The sequence below is a fragment of the Ascaphus truei genome, chromosome 2 (genome assembly GCF_040206685.1).
Source record: "Ascaphus truei isolate aAscTru1 chromosome 2, aAscTru1.hap1, whole genome shotgun sequence".
In the NCBI taxonomy this organism is placed as follows: Eukaryota; Metazoa; Chordata; class Amphibia; order Anura; family Ascaphidae; genus Ascaphus; species Ascaphus truei.
This window is the reverse complement of record NC_134484.1, coordinates 415,345,788-415,363,013: the sequence shown is the minus strand read 5'-3', so window position 1 is coordinate 415,363,013 and position 17,226 is coordinate 415,345,788. Positions and strand designations below refer to the sequence as shown.

Here is a 17,226-nt window from a genome sequence, read left to right as displayed (position 1 = left end):
AGTTATATAAAGCCCTTGAAAAATCAAATTTTGCCGGCTACCAGTTTTCGCAACGTCACTCCATCGCTTTGTCGCCATCGCGCGCACTATAAGTGAACCCGGCAGCGGCAATGTTTTTGTTTTCGGGCGACGTCGCCATCGCCGGCACTATAAGCACGACCTTAGGAGCACTTGCAGACAGCAGGCTTAGTAGTAGTGCCTAATGTCATGCAGCAGCTGCAAAGGTAAATAAGAACTTATCTTATATTAAACAGGGTTTGAATGGAAAGGAAACAAGCATAATTATGCCAATGTATAAAGCATTAGAAAAGCCACACCCTGAATATCAAGGCCACACATTGAATATAAAGGCCACACCTTGAGTACCGTTTTGGGCATCACTCCATAAAAAATACATAAGTTGAACTTGATGGGCATGTATCTTTTTTCAACCTCATCTACTATGTAACTACAGTAATATGCGATGTTATGCAGCACATCACTAATACATTATAATACTATTTTGTTATATCATTAACATGAATAGTACATTGCATAATAGAAATTATTTTTTTATCTTACATTTAAATTGAGAACCAACAATGCATGAAAGTTGTAAAAAATATCAATGATTTCTAAAAACGAAAAAGCAAATGAACTACTCAAGAGCTAATACAAGAAACCTGTTATAAAAATAAATTATGCCGTTGGCTTCTTTCAAAAGCTTTTTGGGGATTTTAAACCATTTAAGTCTATGCCACATATTAACAAGAACATGGAAGCAAAGCCAAAACCTACACAAGAGCAAAAAAAACAAACTACATCCATGCTGCCAGGTAAGGGAGTATGCAGTGCCAAGCTTGCTCAAAGATGGATACATTTTCCATAATACTATTTTCTATGGACAATGCTGAGATTATGGGTATAAAACCTCCATCTGTGTACAAAAGGACAGAAATACAAATGCAAAGCAATGTGGTTACTTAAGCAAATGTTTAGATAAAAGAACATCTGTTGTAATTTAGAAACAAAGCATTCCTTTTTAATATGAGACTTTCACCCAGGTTGTGAAAAAGCCAAAGGCTTTCTTGGACAAAATAGGGAATAATACCACATGTAAAGAAAAGCTTTATTATGTATGCACTGGTGTTATTCAAAATGTCATTTGGTTAAGGTGAAAGTATTGTACGTGTCATAACAGCCTGTCCTTACAAAGTTGGCACATTATGGTTATCTCATACTCAGTTGCTTTTTATAGTAGCACACATCACTTAGGTACTATACAGAACATAGGTATACAAAATAAAAATAATACTTAAGAACCGCACCTGGGAAATATGGTACAAAACATCAAATATCCAAGTAAAAAAAGGGATAAAAAAAAGTTCCTGTCCCCAATTTAAGTATTACATTGAATACGTCCAATATATTGAAACAAACTAAGAAAACTGTGAGAAGGGATTCCAAGGGGCCGAGCCTAGTACACTAATTGAATAAGGCGAAGAGGCGCAAAGACATCTATGTAAAGGAGCTTTGTCAAGTGCAATCAGTCACTGATTTTCCTCAGTATACCTCAAAGGTCATTGACCTTATTCACTACCATTCTTCCCTCCCCCTTTTTGTGTTGCCCCCCTCCCCCCCTTGCACCAATCCTACTTATTCCAGAACAAGTTATACTAATTGACTAGGGTTTTTAATTTTCATTGTGTTCAGTCACTTTATTTAAAGTTGTGTATTAAAAGTTAGGTTTTAACATATACATTTCACCTTTGCACATCAACTTGATACCAACATTTACGCACTTGAGTGCCCCTTTACAAATAGGTGTCTTTGCGCTTCTTCGTCTTATTCAATTAGTGTACTGTTTTCATATCTATTAAATGCACCTCCACCACAGGGGATAGTGTGGGCCTTGTTACCATAGATTTATCCTTACTTTAGTAGGTGTTATCTTGCGCGGATATCTCTACAGTGTGGACGTTGTGTTGCCGATTCTAGCAACTCCTACTGTACAGTAAGTGTAACAAACCGCTTCTAAAGTGCACTTCAGAAGCAGATTGGCATGCTTTGCTATTCTGTAAGCCCATATCACATGTAGAAATCGCGTCTAAACGGCTTTTTTAGAAGGAGTTTCACTCTTGTTCTGACAATCCGATCGGTTTGTTAAAAAAAAAGCCTCAGACTCGCATTTTTTGCCCACAGCTGCTATTCTTGTAGCTCCGTTATGCAAAGAGCGTCTAAAACCTGGCATTTTTATAACACCACCTGATAGGTGGCAAGATTGGTATTGCAAGTTAAACCCAGAGCCTGAAATGTGGCTGAGAGAGCAAAACCCATAAATCAGACTGGGGATGGAGGTAGCACCACCTCTGGTTATTCTGCTTCTAAACAAACCGGGCGGATTGGCTGTAAACCGTGCGGTTTGGCACTGTTTTAAGAAGAGGTTTAGAAGAAGTGATTTGCAATAGAGAATACTGCATAGTTGGCAGGTGCCGATCATGCATGCCGACGGGCTAAAAAAACAGGACAGCACCCCAATAGGTCGTGATGTGGCCCTAAAAACCGGGACTACCCTGGCTTAACCGGGACATCTGGTCACCCTACATATAAGGTTATTATAGACAAAAGTGTAGTGTCTTCTTCACAATGTAAGAGACCTGTGTTTGAAATGCTTCATGAAAAGTGGAGAAAAAAGGCTTCAGTCTTTCAGCAAAACATTCGTTATGGAGAATGGAGTACAATTTTAGTCACCTTATTACAAGAAAAGACACAGATGAACTAGAAGTACAGACTAACCACTAATTTAATAAAGAGCTTATGACAGAAGCCCTGTGTAGTACATTAGGTGTAAGGGAGCTGGGAGCTGTGAACCGAATAAGATGAGGATCGGAGTGTAGTGAATATACAGATCTGTAATCATAATACATAAGGACAATGAATGTAGTATTGCACATCAAGAATAACAGGAGCAATCCCACACAGTTCACAAATAATATAATTTTAACAATCTTATTGACTTCCTTCAACATATTTAAAATGTTTACATTTATTTAAATGTACCTACGTTTTTCTTTTCATAGGAGATGCAGTATTTGTAACAACATTTTTTGATTCCACAATAATTAGTTGATACACAGAATGTATTTCTTTTTTTTTTTTTTGCCATCATTTGGATTGAGAAGACAAATCTTAAAACCATTCATGTACTGTATGCATGACAGTCAATTTAACATTCAAAATAATGATACAATACAGAGATAAGAAAGGCAAACATAAAGGTAAAATGAGGAATAGGAAATAAAGAGTGAGAGTATTACTTTCATGTGGTTACAGTGTTGTTTAGAAGCTGTGGCACACTTTACAACACCATTGGGTAGGTCTTCAAATGATTAACTCTTATCTGTGTGGCATACTGAATGCTCGTATTTACAAACTGAAGATAAAAAAATCATTATAAACGTAATACTTTAGTACTAATGTTGCAGAGATATCAATTTAAGCAACTAGCTGTACACCGCATTAACCCTTTGAGTGCCACATGGGACTCCTACTTCTGTTCCTCTACATTGTAGATCGCGTCCAGACGTAATCACCCCTATAAAAATGAGCGCCCATTTTATGATGTAGCTTCTCACTCATGGGGCCCCTGGAGTGCCAGACCCCAAGACGTAGTAGCTATGTCCTAGGGCAGCGGTGCGCAAACTGTGGGGCGCGACCCCCAGGGGGGGCGCGAGACTGCCGACGGGGGGCGCGGGGTTTACAGAGGCCCCGCGCGCTTCCCGAAGGCACTTAAATTAAGTGCCGGGGGAGCTGCAGTGCCTCTGTAAACCTAACTTACCGTGGCTCCGGCGGCTTCCTCCCTGTGTCGCCATGGCAACGCGGCGTCAAAATGACGCTGCGAGGTCATGTGACGTCACGTTGCTATGGCAACGTGACGTCATTACGCCGGTGCGATGGTAAGTTGGGGTTGGGGGGGGGGGCGCGGGAGTGAGGGGACAGCCGGCAGGGGGGCGCAGGGAAAAAAGTTTGCGCCCCCCTGTCCTAGGGCACCCAAAGGGTTAGGCAAATAATCTTATTGGTAGCTAGGAGGAAAAGCAGCAATAGGTTACTATTAAACCTGCTGCTCTTGGGATTATGGTGTGAACATCCTCAGAAGTGCGGTAAATAAGAGCAAATAACGCTACCTTACCTAATTAGGTAAAATACCTTAGTTTCCTCCTTATTAACAGGTATCCTCAGGGCTAATGATATGCCAAAGTAAGGTCCTTTAGCAAACAATCAAGGTAACATTACCTACTGTAGATGAAGGGGGATAACCTTAGCCTTAAAAAATACACTGCACATGCGCATTGGGAAAGAACGTTATTAGGGAACATTAGCTCACCCCAGCTGGAACTACCAGCATTGCCCAGTTGACGGGATCTGTTAGTGTCATGACCTGGGTAATGCAGGAGAGCACGGACACATTGCCCGACACCTCTTTCCCAACCTCACCAGGTGTACTTTGTAAATATTTCTAAAAGACAAAGATGAGACGCGCATGCTCCATATAGTGATAATACAAAAATATTTCATTGATAAAAATCACGTTTAGACAAATGCTCACGCACAAGGTATCAGATATAAAAGCGCATATTGTGCATAATTGGCATTGAATTGTACCGGACGTCCATCCATTTGAGTAAAATTTCAAGGTCACATCAGTCATTAGTGACAGGAAGCAGATCAAATCCTCAGCAACTTGTGCACAGATCCAGATGGAATATAGGATGACCGCCCAAATAAATGTAAAAAAATGATAGTACTAAGAGGGTGGTCTGTGATAGGATTCACAAGCAGCCAAAATAATTGCGTTATAGGTGCACATCAGAAGAATTATAACATAACTTTTAATGAATATAATTAAAATAAGATGGTAATGTGAAATCGGCGCAGTGTATTAATTTTGCAAGTCAAAGTGGCCAAATACGTTAAAAAACCTGGGTAGAACAGAAAGTTTGTATAGTAACCTGCTGTGGCTATATTTGAAAAGCGAGAAAAAATATGGCACTGCTGAAGTAGAAATGAGGCTGGTAGTAGGTACAAATTAAATCACTTTATGGGAGCACATACATGGGACTTGTCCTGTTCTACATCATGCTGTGGCTATATAAAGGCTAATTGAACTATAATGATAAATCGTTAACCCAAGGGTTAATAACCCCAATAAATGTCAAATGATTAGCCACAGGAACAGAGCCAAAATTATGACACACCATAAAGGGTTAACGAACATCGCAGGTCACCTTCTAACTAGATGTAGATGAAATAAAGCAGAATTGTAATATACAGTAAGACCTGTGCATATAACAGCTGGGCTAGGCGCAGGGACAAGGGTTAAATGCTAACCTCTATATCACAAAAACTATGGAGCGTGCGCTTCTTATCTTTGTCTTTTAGGGAAGCAGCCCCTGTTTCCCAATTTCATTGGAGGTTTTCTTTCAAACTTAGTTATTTTTCATTGACTTTTGGACTATACGTTTTAAAATATGTTTGCACTATTTACTAATACTTATTTTGTTAAGGTTTAAATGTTTATTATATTACATGTACAATTGATTGTGGCTTAACCTTTCAAAATTTCTCGCTTTATTGATACACATACAATTTATAATTATTTGTTGAAGGAGTGCTACGATCGCCCCCTTTGTACTTTATAAATACAAGTATGTTTATATATGTTTCTCGTTGTCTGTAATGTATATAGTTATGTTTGTTGAATATTATATATGTTCATATTTTATTTAATGTTTTACTGAATGACATGGCGTTAAGCAGCTTTGGGGATACGTGTTACAGATACGGATACATGAAACAACCTTAAAAAATGGGCGACCTTCTGAGGATGTACCCCATCGTCTATGGATCGCTCATTTTGACTAAGGTAGTAGTCTCAAGTATTTAATAAAACGCGTTGGTGGGGGGCTCTGTACCCCATAATGCTGTTATATTTTTTCTTGTAGAATCCATTAAACTATTTTTTTATGGGAACTAGCTCTCATTGGAATTCTTCATGTACTTTTTGATCTTGTGCTGTTGGTGCCTGTTTTTTCCTATCTGCATGCTTTCAGGACAATTGAAAAAACGGATGCACACCCCTCATCAGTGGAGGAAGACACATCTACAGTGATGACAAGGATGACAAGCCTACCCTGAGTGAGTTATCATTTTATTATCTGGACACTCTCCATTCCGATGTCATATGTTGGATCACATTAGTGTGAGGTCCCTTACTGCAGTGCTTGTGGGGATCGTAGTCCACTAGTCGGTTATATATTGAAGTTATATCTGGAGCTGTTATCTGCATTGTCTGGGGTATATCCCATTCTCTTCCATTGGGGGGTTCACACCTCAGGATTCTTCAATCAAGTTATGTGATTTCTTGTTATAGGCTTTCATTTAGAGCACCACACATTTTGCTATTTTTCTTTTAATAAAATGACATCACTGCTTTCAATTACAATTATTATAAAACAATCAACTACAAATGTATATGTGGTTGTTTTTTTTATGGGTGTTTCCCGTGACATTAGAAAGTGATTTAGGTATACTAAAAACGATGTTAAATATATTGCCTAACAGAATGTAACGTGAACAGCAGCACGCACGATGAGCTGCAGCTTGGTGATGTACTGTACCTTTTTGGTTTTAAAAATATATATCATTTTGGAAATGTTTGTAATCATTGTAAAAATGAATACCCATAATTAGATTCTTTTCTTCCAGTTTGTGCTTATCTTAATGAATATTAAATATCCTCCTCCTCCACCTCCCTTTCCTATTATAGCTAGAACTCTGACATACAAAGTATGTAGGTAATTTTGATTACATTATCTTGGGGGTAGAAAAAGCAAGATAAAAAAAATCATCTTCTGTCCAAATTATTTTAAATACATGTTTTATTATTCACCTAGTTTGAACCCATTAAGCTTATCACTGCCACTAGCTCACTCTGCTCCTATGTTGGAAACTTTTTATTATATTATCTTATCCAGAGTTCAGCATACAATTAATTCTATAAATTCATGTATTCAACTTCTTTCTAATGTTCAATGATTGTACCAGGGGTTTGGGGCTTTTTTTGTTGTTGCAGTTTTTAGTTTAATTGCTTTAGCAGAAGCAGGTCTCAAAGGGCACTATGAAAATGTACATAAGGACATACTATGTATAGCCAAGTCCCCTTGGACTACTGATTCTCTGGCCCCTCTAACACTGTAAGTCCCAGTAAAGAGTGGGCAGTGTTGGGAGTAATTCCTGCCGGGTCTGTTATATTGTTATCTGTGTGTGTTATTAATAAAGTTCAGGACTATCCTGTTATTGTAAGGGGGGTCTATGACTGTTGGTAGGCTGGCTTACAAGCCACTCCCCAAGGAAGGAGGGGTTTTTCCCTCTATAGTTAGAGTGTTTCTGGGAGTAGTTCTGGGCTGTTCAATAAACCCCAGTTATACCAACTCTGGTGTGCTAATTGAAGTATGGCTATCCAAGAAGAAGTACCCTTGAGGTTCATCCTGGCCGCACAAGGATCCTCTTGGGCTGGAAGCGCTGCCACTGATGATAAACTATCCGTATAGCCTGTCCTGATGCACTCCCTATACCACCACGGAGATCTCCGGCCTCCTGTTACACCTCACAGGTACGGACCAGCACCAGAATACACCGGTAGCGACACTATCTCACTTAGGCCTCGTGTATAGTGCCTGCAACGGCGACGCGATGGATGATGTCACCCGTTGCCGTCGCCACCCGCGAAAGTTATAATTTAACTTTCTGTGACGTCGCTGGAGACAGGGTGATTAATTGGTTCAGAGACTGTCACGTGGCATACATACATACATAGACAGACATGTTCTTGCCATGATAGGCTTGCAACACATATTTGAAACCAGGTAAAATCATATATTGTTTTAAAGATTATATTGCTGATAATTAATGCAAAAAAACAAAGAAGCCCAGAGCTACATCCAATATGACAAAAATACACAGTGAAATACCTATATATCTCTTGAAAAAGGGTCATTTAGTTAAACCCTTTGGCCAAATTATTTTAAGCCTGCGAGCCACATCAAGGCATGACCAAATATTGCAGGTCCTAACACTAACTGATTAAAATTCTTAATTACCTCTATAATTAGAGGAAGAATGATCATTCTTCCTCTAATTACATAGGTAACTAAGAATTTTAGTGTTTTTTTGTTGTCTACATTTAGCCACACCTAGTAGAACTCCTTTTGACATTTACATACATATGTATGTATATATATATATATATATATATATATATATATATATATATATATATATATATATGAAAAAAAACAAACAGAAGCACAAGCTCCATCTCACGTAACTGTTTAAACAAAAGAGTACATTTATTAAAAAACTGCAGCCCAAAGGAAATGCACTTACAGGATTAAAAAAAGCAACCATACGTGGGAGAGAAATCTCTGTGTGTTGTCATCTGCGGGGGTGAAGGGGTCCCAGGTGGGCAAGGTATATCTGCACAGCTTGTAGCCACCACCAACTCCTGTCATAAATTGGCACCAGGAGACTGAGTCAATCAGTGCCTCCAAGTCCTCTGCTCCTGCATAGGATAGTTGCCAGCGCTTGAAAATGCAGCTAGTAAGATCACAGGGACACCCAGGACTCCGTGTAGACACACTCACAACGCGATGACGTCACCAACCCTACGCATTTCGTCACACAAAGGCGACTTCGTCAGGGAATGTCTGATTGGTCAGGAACTGTATATACTGTATATATATATATATGTATGTATGTGGTAATTTTTGGGGTTTATCAGAGCTTGCTGGGTATTTGTGTGTTTTATTAACTATGTCCAGCTGGTCTCAGCTGTTTTGGAGGTCAGTGGCCCCTCCCCCCAGGATTTAAGCTCGCCCCACCCCACTCTCCAAATGAACAAGTTTTTTCATACAGCTGGTTGGGACAGATCCTATGTGATAATTCTTCCTCTAATTATAGAGGTGTAGCCCTGTTTCCCCCACCCGTAAGTGAGATCAGGGGGGGGGTGAATGTAAATAGCTACCGGTGCTTCCCTTTTACCTGTTTGGCTCACAGGAGCCTAAGCCTCCGATGCTGGGATCCTGGGGTGAATTACTCTTACCACTTACTACTATATGGTGCTGATGAAGAGACCCATGTGGTCTCGAAACGCGTTGGACTAAAGAACTGTAAGACCTTTGCGAGCCACCCACAAGAGAGCACTCCCAGAGAACCGGTCCGGTGATCTGCAGACTCGCGGCGAACTCTCGCGATCGCATGACGTCATAGACCAGGAAGTGTTTGAGCAGGACGCCAAACAGCGTGCGCTCTGCTGCTCGATTGCCAGCTGGATCTGTGCAGTAGCGGGCATTGCGCACAATAATCGGGACTGCTGCTTACTGAAAGACTTGAGACTGCTTAAGACCTACCCTGAGGCATGGGGCTGGCACACCAGTGACTGGAGTGGAGACTATCCAGGCCCTACACCGAGACTGTTTTGGAGTGAGAAGGAGAGAGCCACGAGACCATCACGAGCGTCCGTTGGTGTTTGGTTAACAATAACCCTGAAATGCTTGTTTAATTTTGTTTAAATGTACGCACATTACTTACCTTCTTATTTAGTTACTTAAATTATCATTTAATGCACTATGAGCGTCGTGCGCTGTGTTTTTTGTATTTTTATATGGTGCAGCGCCTCCACCTGTGAGGGATCCCAGCAGAGTGGAAGAAGCCCCTCAAAGAACACAATCACATTACTCACACAGTATTAAAATAGAAACGGGCTTTAGTGGAACATGTCTCTTAAAGCTCTATCAACTCTAGGACTCTATAATATCTTATCACTCTACCCACTACAGACACAACTACCCACACACCTCGCAGGGCTATAACCCACCACCGTGTCCATGAGATTCCCAATCCCACAATACCCCAAGTATATGACTGCACGGTCCACTAAGATAAAGATGTTATAGTTGGTGCACTTGTAGGATTATACCTGCTGGGTGTGTCCACACCCAGTATGATGAGACTTCACAAAGGATCCGCTGATCCCACGATGAATCTGCCTCCACGTGGGTGGTGTCCCGCCAGATGATCCCACCATGAAGACAGTCTCTATTTTGAAGAGGTCTGGTTCCAGACCAAACTTGCCAGCCCCCGTTGCACACAGCTGTGTCCCTGACTATACTGGAATACACCTGACTATATTAGCAGCACTAATTGGGCAGGTTCCCTATCCTAGGGCCTGTCCCTACAGCATCCACAAACTCCTACAATGGAACAGGGCCTAACTGGGGCCTAGGGAATTACGAGCCTAGTGCACTGGGTCCCTGACCCCTGCACACACAACCTCCCCTGTCTCACTCCCAGCTTCAACTCCTAACTGACTCAGCACACAACAATGTATCTATTCCCTGCTGCAGGGATTCCTAGAGCCCTATTGGCTGTAATGAGTTACCTGTGCTCCAGCCCCTGGGGCTGCTGGGAGTTGTACCCCCTTGGAGAGCTCCTTGCTAGGGGGGGGCCACGTGCGCGATCTCTACTACGCATGTGCGAATCTGTAATTGCCGCCGCTACTCTTAACTGCGCAGGCGCAACCTTAGAAATCCCCTGCGCTACGGAAAGCCTCTATTGCCATTTCCTAAACACTGTAATGGCCGCTGCATCGCTTCTGTGCATGCGCGAACCGTTGTGCATGTGCGGACCCATTAAACATGGCGGCGTCCTGCCGCAGCTGCCACCGGGAGCCCCCGGCGACGCGCTCGCACCCGCAGCAGCACTCACGTAAGGGGGAAAGGCACCAGGAGTCAGGGGGACCAGAGGGACCCTGGCTACAGAGGTAATTACGAATTTTAATCAGTTAGTGTTAGAACCTGCAATATTTGGGGGTTCGTCAGAGCTTGCTGGGTATCTGTGTGTTTGATAGTTAATGCAGCAATAATACAAATCTTATTGGTAACAAAAGACACAAAATATCATGGCAATAGCAAGTTTAATTATTGCTGTCAGAAAACATTGCCTAGTACAGTATACCAATTCAAAAGGTTTTCCAGTTATCTTTAATGCTCCATGAGCATTATTGATTAAACTGCGATAGTGCATCACTATTTACATTGAAGTAAATGGAAGTTTCTGTGCACTAGTGCCCTGATCAGCACTATTGCAGTTGAAGGAGTAATGCCCCGTGTGTCAGCACAGCAGTTTCATTGTGGATACACTGCTGCTTTGATATTTTTTTATTGTGTTGAAGTATAAAACCCCCCCAGGGTAGCGGATGTGAGCAAGATGGGACTTCAGAAACTTTTGGCATAGCTGTTTTAGTCATTTTATCCTTAACTGCACACACAGGGACTTTAAATTGCAAAAACCTTTCAGTTGTGACTTATTAAGGAAAATGCACATTCTGTAGAAAATAAAAGTGCTACACAGAGAAGCAGTTGGACTACATGATAATAAACAACTAAGATTACTGTATAACAAAATCGTTTCAAATACATAATAATTGCACAATATATGTCTTTTTTGCTTATACTTAGATTTTTTTTCTACAGTATATTTACTGTGTATGTAATAATGATTCCCTGAATAAGAACTATTTAGCTGCATGGAGTTGATTACAAAATATTTTTTTATATAGCTAAAATGATCACATACAGTAGCATGCCTAAAGAAACGAAAAATATTGAACAAAAAAATCAAAATATTATGAATTATTTACATGAAAATGTTTGATATCTTTACAAACAGATGTGCAATTACAAGTTCTTGTTACTGGAAAGACTACTGTGCATTGGTGAACGGAAGAGTCGAAACAATTGCAAAACTACTTACATCCTTATATCCAAACACTATACGGCCATCATTGATTAAAGTTGCCTGGAAAGTGAAGCTTCCAAGACTGTAGTTATCTTGCAGATGTACATGATCCCACTGCACAACGAGTGCGGTACCTAGGAAACCCAAAACATAAATCAGCAGCAGAAATAAATATTTGCTTCTTCTTTAACTAAACATGAAAGACAATATGTATCAAGCACTGCTACGCCTTTGAGACATCTTCCAACACCATAAGATACAGATGCAGCCAACGTTATTGCAATCCATGGCTTCGGCGGGTGAAATAGTGCAATAGCTCAGCCCCCTTCTTGTACGCGGCTGATTCAAAATAATAGCTTCTTCTCCTTCTGCCGCGTTGTGTATGTCCCGCGGCAGCATGATACGGGTTGTAATAGAATTAGCTACATCTGTACTTCCTGTGACTACGTGGCCTATGGCGGTGGTTGGTGTTTTGTAGCATAGCCACACCACTTAGTAAATATTAACTGATATACTATCTTTTTAAGTAATATTGTGGATAAATTTAATATAATGGTTGAAAACACTGCCACTGTTATGTTAGCAGTACATTTCAATATACAGTATCTGGTTATGTTTTGTACAGTAACGCTAACCTTTCTTTTTATGATGTATTGTACTGTAGCATTGCAAAGACCGTAATCTCCAGATTTTTCTGAATTTGAAAATAAGGCTGAAATGTCTTTCATGTGCAATAGTGATTTTACTGTTTAATAATTCAGAGAAATAATAATATGAATTCTAAATGAAGAAAAACCTGCACTGATAATGTATTTGTCTGCTTTTTTTTGTACGCGTTTTATACTGGAAGTGTTTTGACAAAAGAGATTTTTGACAATCCCAGGCCCTTATTTTAAAGGAAAAAATAAAAGAAGTGCAAACAGATCAGATATTGTCACTGTGATCATATGTTTGAAAACTGGAAAATGACGTAGAAAAGATAAAATAAAAGAAAAACAGTTTTGTAAGTATTGTTTTTTTTTTAATACCCTTAACAGACTCTTATTTGTATCAGGGAACAATTGTTTCTCCCAGTAGTACTTTAGAAACGCATTTTGAAAGTCATAAGCAGATAAACAGCAATATTACTTTCAATACACCTCATTAATCTAAAAATCCCATTGTTGCACTTGTTTTCAGAACAATGTAACTGTGTTGTGTTTAAAACACCAAAAGTAATGACTGATTTCAGTTTATTATTTCGGTTCTGGCACAACATTTGTCTCATGCTTAGTCTTGCCTTGCAGTGAGAAAACATGAGTAAGGCATTTGTCACTTGAGGTATGAATATCCATGTCTATCAGAAAGGCATTGTAGTATTTAAATCCAAACATACCCAGTAATTGAGGGAATGAGTGGGAGGAGGGGAAGATTGAGGGAATGGGATTGAGTGAGAGGGGAGTAATTGAGTGATAGCAAAGGGGGGGAAGGGAAGAAGAGAGAGGGGTGAGGGGGGAAAATGAGGAAGACAGGGGAGAAGAGTGAGAGACAGAGGGTGGGGGAGAGAAAGACAAGTGTGAAAGGGGGGTGTGGCTCGGTGGGTGTGGGAAGCCTCTGGTTGCCGTCGCGGGGCCCCAGCTCCCAGCTTTCCCCAGCTGCTGCCTCATCTGATGCCGGGCCTCTCTCTCCAACTAATGTGCGCCAGGAGCGGAGCCTGACTTCCAGGTACACCCAGATTCCAGCGTGCATAGGTTGAAGAGTGAGAGGACTGCGTGGGATGAGACAGCAGCTGAAGAGAGCTGGGGCCTGGTGGCAGCAACAAGAGGTCGGGCCCAGCTGCCCAATCTCTAGTTGCTGCTGCCGGCCCTGACTCTCAGCTGTTGCCTACTTTTCCCACGCTGGGCCTGTCTCCAACCTTGGTGCACCCGGAAGTCAAGCTAAGCTTCCAGCGTGAGAGAGAAGCCTGGCATTGAATGAGGCAGAAGCTGGGGAGAGCCCGGTGCCTGGCGGCGGCAACCAGAAGTAAGTGTATTTGTGGGGGGCCAGGGGGTGGTGAGTGAATATGAGGGTAGTGGTAAGTGTATTTGGAGGAGTAAATGTATTTGTGGGGGTGGGGGGTGGTAAGTGTATTTGTTGGGGGCGATGGTCGTAAGTTTATTTGTGGAGGGGGGAATTGTATTTGGGTGGTAGTGGTTTTTGGATCGGGGGGGAGTAGTGGTGTTTGTATCTGGTGGGGGGTTGTTTGTATCTGGGGGTGTTTACATCTGGGGGTGCGTGTAGTGTGGTCTGTACCTGTTTTTTTAGTGGTGTCGTTATGTGGGTGGGGGGGGGTGTAGTGGTGTCTGTATTTTGGGGGGCGGAGTCAAAATATAGGTGTGAAAGGGAAGGGCTCGCACGGCCACCGACACGGGGGAAGGCAGTTGCGACAGGGTGGGCCCAGGTGAAGCTCTTGTCCTGGGCCCCGGGAAATCTGTCTGCGGCCCTGATTGCAATACTTTAGTGTGTATTTTGTTGGGATACATATTTTTGGAAAAGTGGATATCTACAATATCTGTTTTTGGACTATCTATCTTAGAAACACATTATTCACAAATCACAACTCTAAATTGGATATTATTACTGTATATAATTACCTGTGAATGTACAGTATGTGAATCTCACTGGTTTGTAAATATTTGTAGCATATAGGGGGTCATTTATCAAAGTCCCCCGGATGCAAAACTGAGGCAATTAAACTGTGCCAGATTTATCAAGGAAACAATATCCCAATAAAACCAAAGGGAATTTCTTCTTTAATAAATCGGGTGCATTATTATTGCACTGATTTTGTCCCAGTTTTACACCCGTGAAGCTGTGAAACTTTGCTAAATAAAAAGAAAAGACTGTCACTGTAAAATATAAATGAAATAGTACCAGTTAACAATGCAGAACACAGAGTGCTGCATTTTAAACCACAGGTGCAATTAAATTGTCAAGATGGACTCTGCCTATTTCTTCAGAAAGTTACTTTTTAAAATAAAATGTAATCTTAACTATAGGCTGTGACAAACATTCATGTTTATACCTTACATACCATTATCAAAGTATCTGACGGTTGAATTTCTGGACACGCTCGGATCAAAATTGGCCATCAAGGGAGCTATATATTGTGTGGCAGTCAGCATTTGATGTACAACTTCCCCCGTATAAATAAAACCTAAAGAAAATATTGAGATACAGTATTATAACAAATGTTTTGTAACCAATTCAACTACAGGTAATTCCAATTGCTAACACAAGTCAATCATATGTATGTAAGTTTCCATTTGTCACAAGCCACATTTCCACAAGTTTACCAATTAATCGCACTTTTATACTGTATGTGTGCGTCAGTTTGTAAAGGTTTAGGTACTGCAAGCACTGAGAAATTACAGCTGTTCAAAGTGTAGCAAAGTGTCTCCGTAAGATATGCCTCAGCCTCTTGCAAGCATATACTGTATTAGCTTTTTATGCTGCATTTGCCGATCTTTGTTTTGTAATATGTGAGTGCATATGTGTACTGATGTTATATCCATTTTATATTTGTATTCCCTTCAAGGTAATTTATGCAACCTAGGGCACTGTGATCATAAGCAGTAAAGTAACATCAGGATTGTGTTTCTGAAAGATGGAAGAATATAAAATAGCTAATTGAGATGCTTTGTATTATCCTGAATACCGGTACTTGAGATAGGGTTGTTGTTGTTCAACATGGTGTCAATCCGGTGTTCGTGCTAATTTTAGGCTTTTCTTAATTACAAGAAATGCTGATTAAGAGCAACTTGAGAATTTTCATTAACAAATTAGTGCAGGTCAGATTACACTAACATCCAATGCAATTTTAAAATAATGTATTAGAAACGCATGCAGTATTAAACGTATTGATTTATTGCCAGCCACAGAGGATGACAAAACACTTGCAGATCGGTGCAAATTAGGATGAAAGTAAAAGAGAAATTTAACTCGTACTTTGGGAGACGTTCAGTTAATTTGCAGTGATTGATAAAAATGTCACACGGTCCATTTACAATACAATAAAACTTATTCTAATGTTTGTATTTTTGGTAGGTATAATAAATTAAGCTATTTAAGTCCTAATTATCTGTTTATAATAAAGCTGAATAATACTTTAGACTACTTCAGCTGTCAACTACAAAAGTGCCAGTGTTTATGACCAAGGGGCTTACTGTGTTTTAAATGTTAAAGCATTGTAATGTTATTCTAAAGGAAAGATAATGTGAAAAAGGGCATGGTATTAGAATCAGTAATACCTGTATTTTGTTAATACTAGAGATGTGAAATACTGTATGCTATTCAAACTCGGGGACACAAGGGGCAAGATCCATAGAGCTCCATTAACTCAGGGCTCATAATGCCACCTTTCCAAAATCAGTACCGGATGTTAATTTCCCTAATCTAATTGTATGCAAACACAACAGCTGTACTTGAACTAATTAGCATAGGCGTAATGTTATGTTATATTAGCACAACCTTGCATTAGTTTCAAATTACATGATTTTAAGCGTCTCACCCAACGGTGGCGTTATTTCCATCCAGACCCTGGATTTCGCTGGAGAGGGGGAAAGTCCTATTTTTGTAAAGTACCCATTGATTTATATACCTTCCCAAACACTCCTTTATACAATACGTGGAGAGATAACTGTGCACAAAATTTAATACACCTGAGAAATCTAGGTACGTCACACAAATTTACTTTACAATCCCTGACCTTACACTTGCTGTCTAAACTAAAGTCTCTGAATGTCTCTCCGCTATATCGTCCTGGATGGTTCTCTGCCGATTTAAACTGAACATGTCAAGGACAAAGCTCCTCATCCTTCCAAGCCTGGCCCTACGGCCCCCTTCTACATTACTAAGCAATATCATACCTTCTCCCTCACATTCTCCTCTCACAATGTTGCTAAAATGTGTAGATTTTTCCTCTGTAACATTGATTAGATATGCCCTTTCCTTTGTCGCTCTACTGCTAAACTCTAACCCATGCCCTCATTGTCTCAGGCATGAACTATTGTAATGATCTACTGACAAGTCTTCCTGACTCGTACCCACCTCACTTACAATCTAAAGGCTGCTGCTAGAATCACATTATAAATCTGTCTCAGCTTCTCTCCTGCTCAATTCCCTCCCCTGGCATCCTAATAAATCCTGTATTACTTACGAAATTCTCCTTCTCTCTTTTAAGGCTTCTTCACTGCTCTGTCCTTCCTTACATCTCAGCCATAATTTCTCACTATACATCTGCTCAACTTTTATTTTCTGCTCAAGTATTTCTTCTGTTTACCCCTTTTGTACCTAACGCCCTCTAAAGCATAGAACCTATTTCACTCACTACCCCATGCCTCTGTAATGCCCTTCCCTTCAATATCTGACAAG

At 40.5% G+C, this 17,226-nt stretch overlaps 1 protein-coding gene across 2 annotated transcripts in view; it reads right to left on the bottom strand.

Annotated features, from left to right (window-relative positions):
• The window catches only part of PLXDC2 (plexin domain containing 2), a 656,766-nt gene that overhangs the window by 255,601 nt on the left and 383,939 nt on the right, over window positions 1-17,226 (bottom strand). For both annotated transcript variants that reach the window (XM_075587530.1, XM_075587531.1), the window contains 2 exons: window positions 14,888-15,010; window positions 11,851-11,969 (listed from right to left, as the gene is read on the bottom strand). In XM_075587530.1, the coding sequence (XP_075443645.1) occupies window positions 11,851-11,969; window positions 14,888-15,010 (242 nt within the window). The remainder of the gene's footprint in view (window positions 1-11,850; window positions 11,970-14,887; window positions 15,011-17,226) is intronic.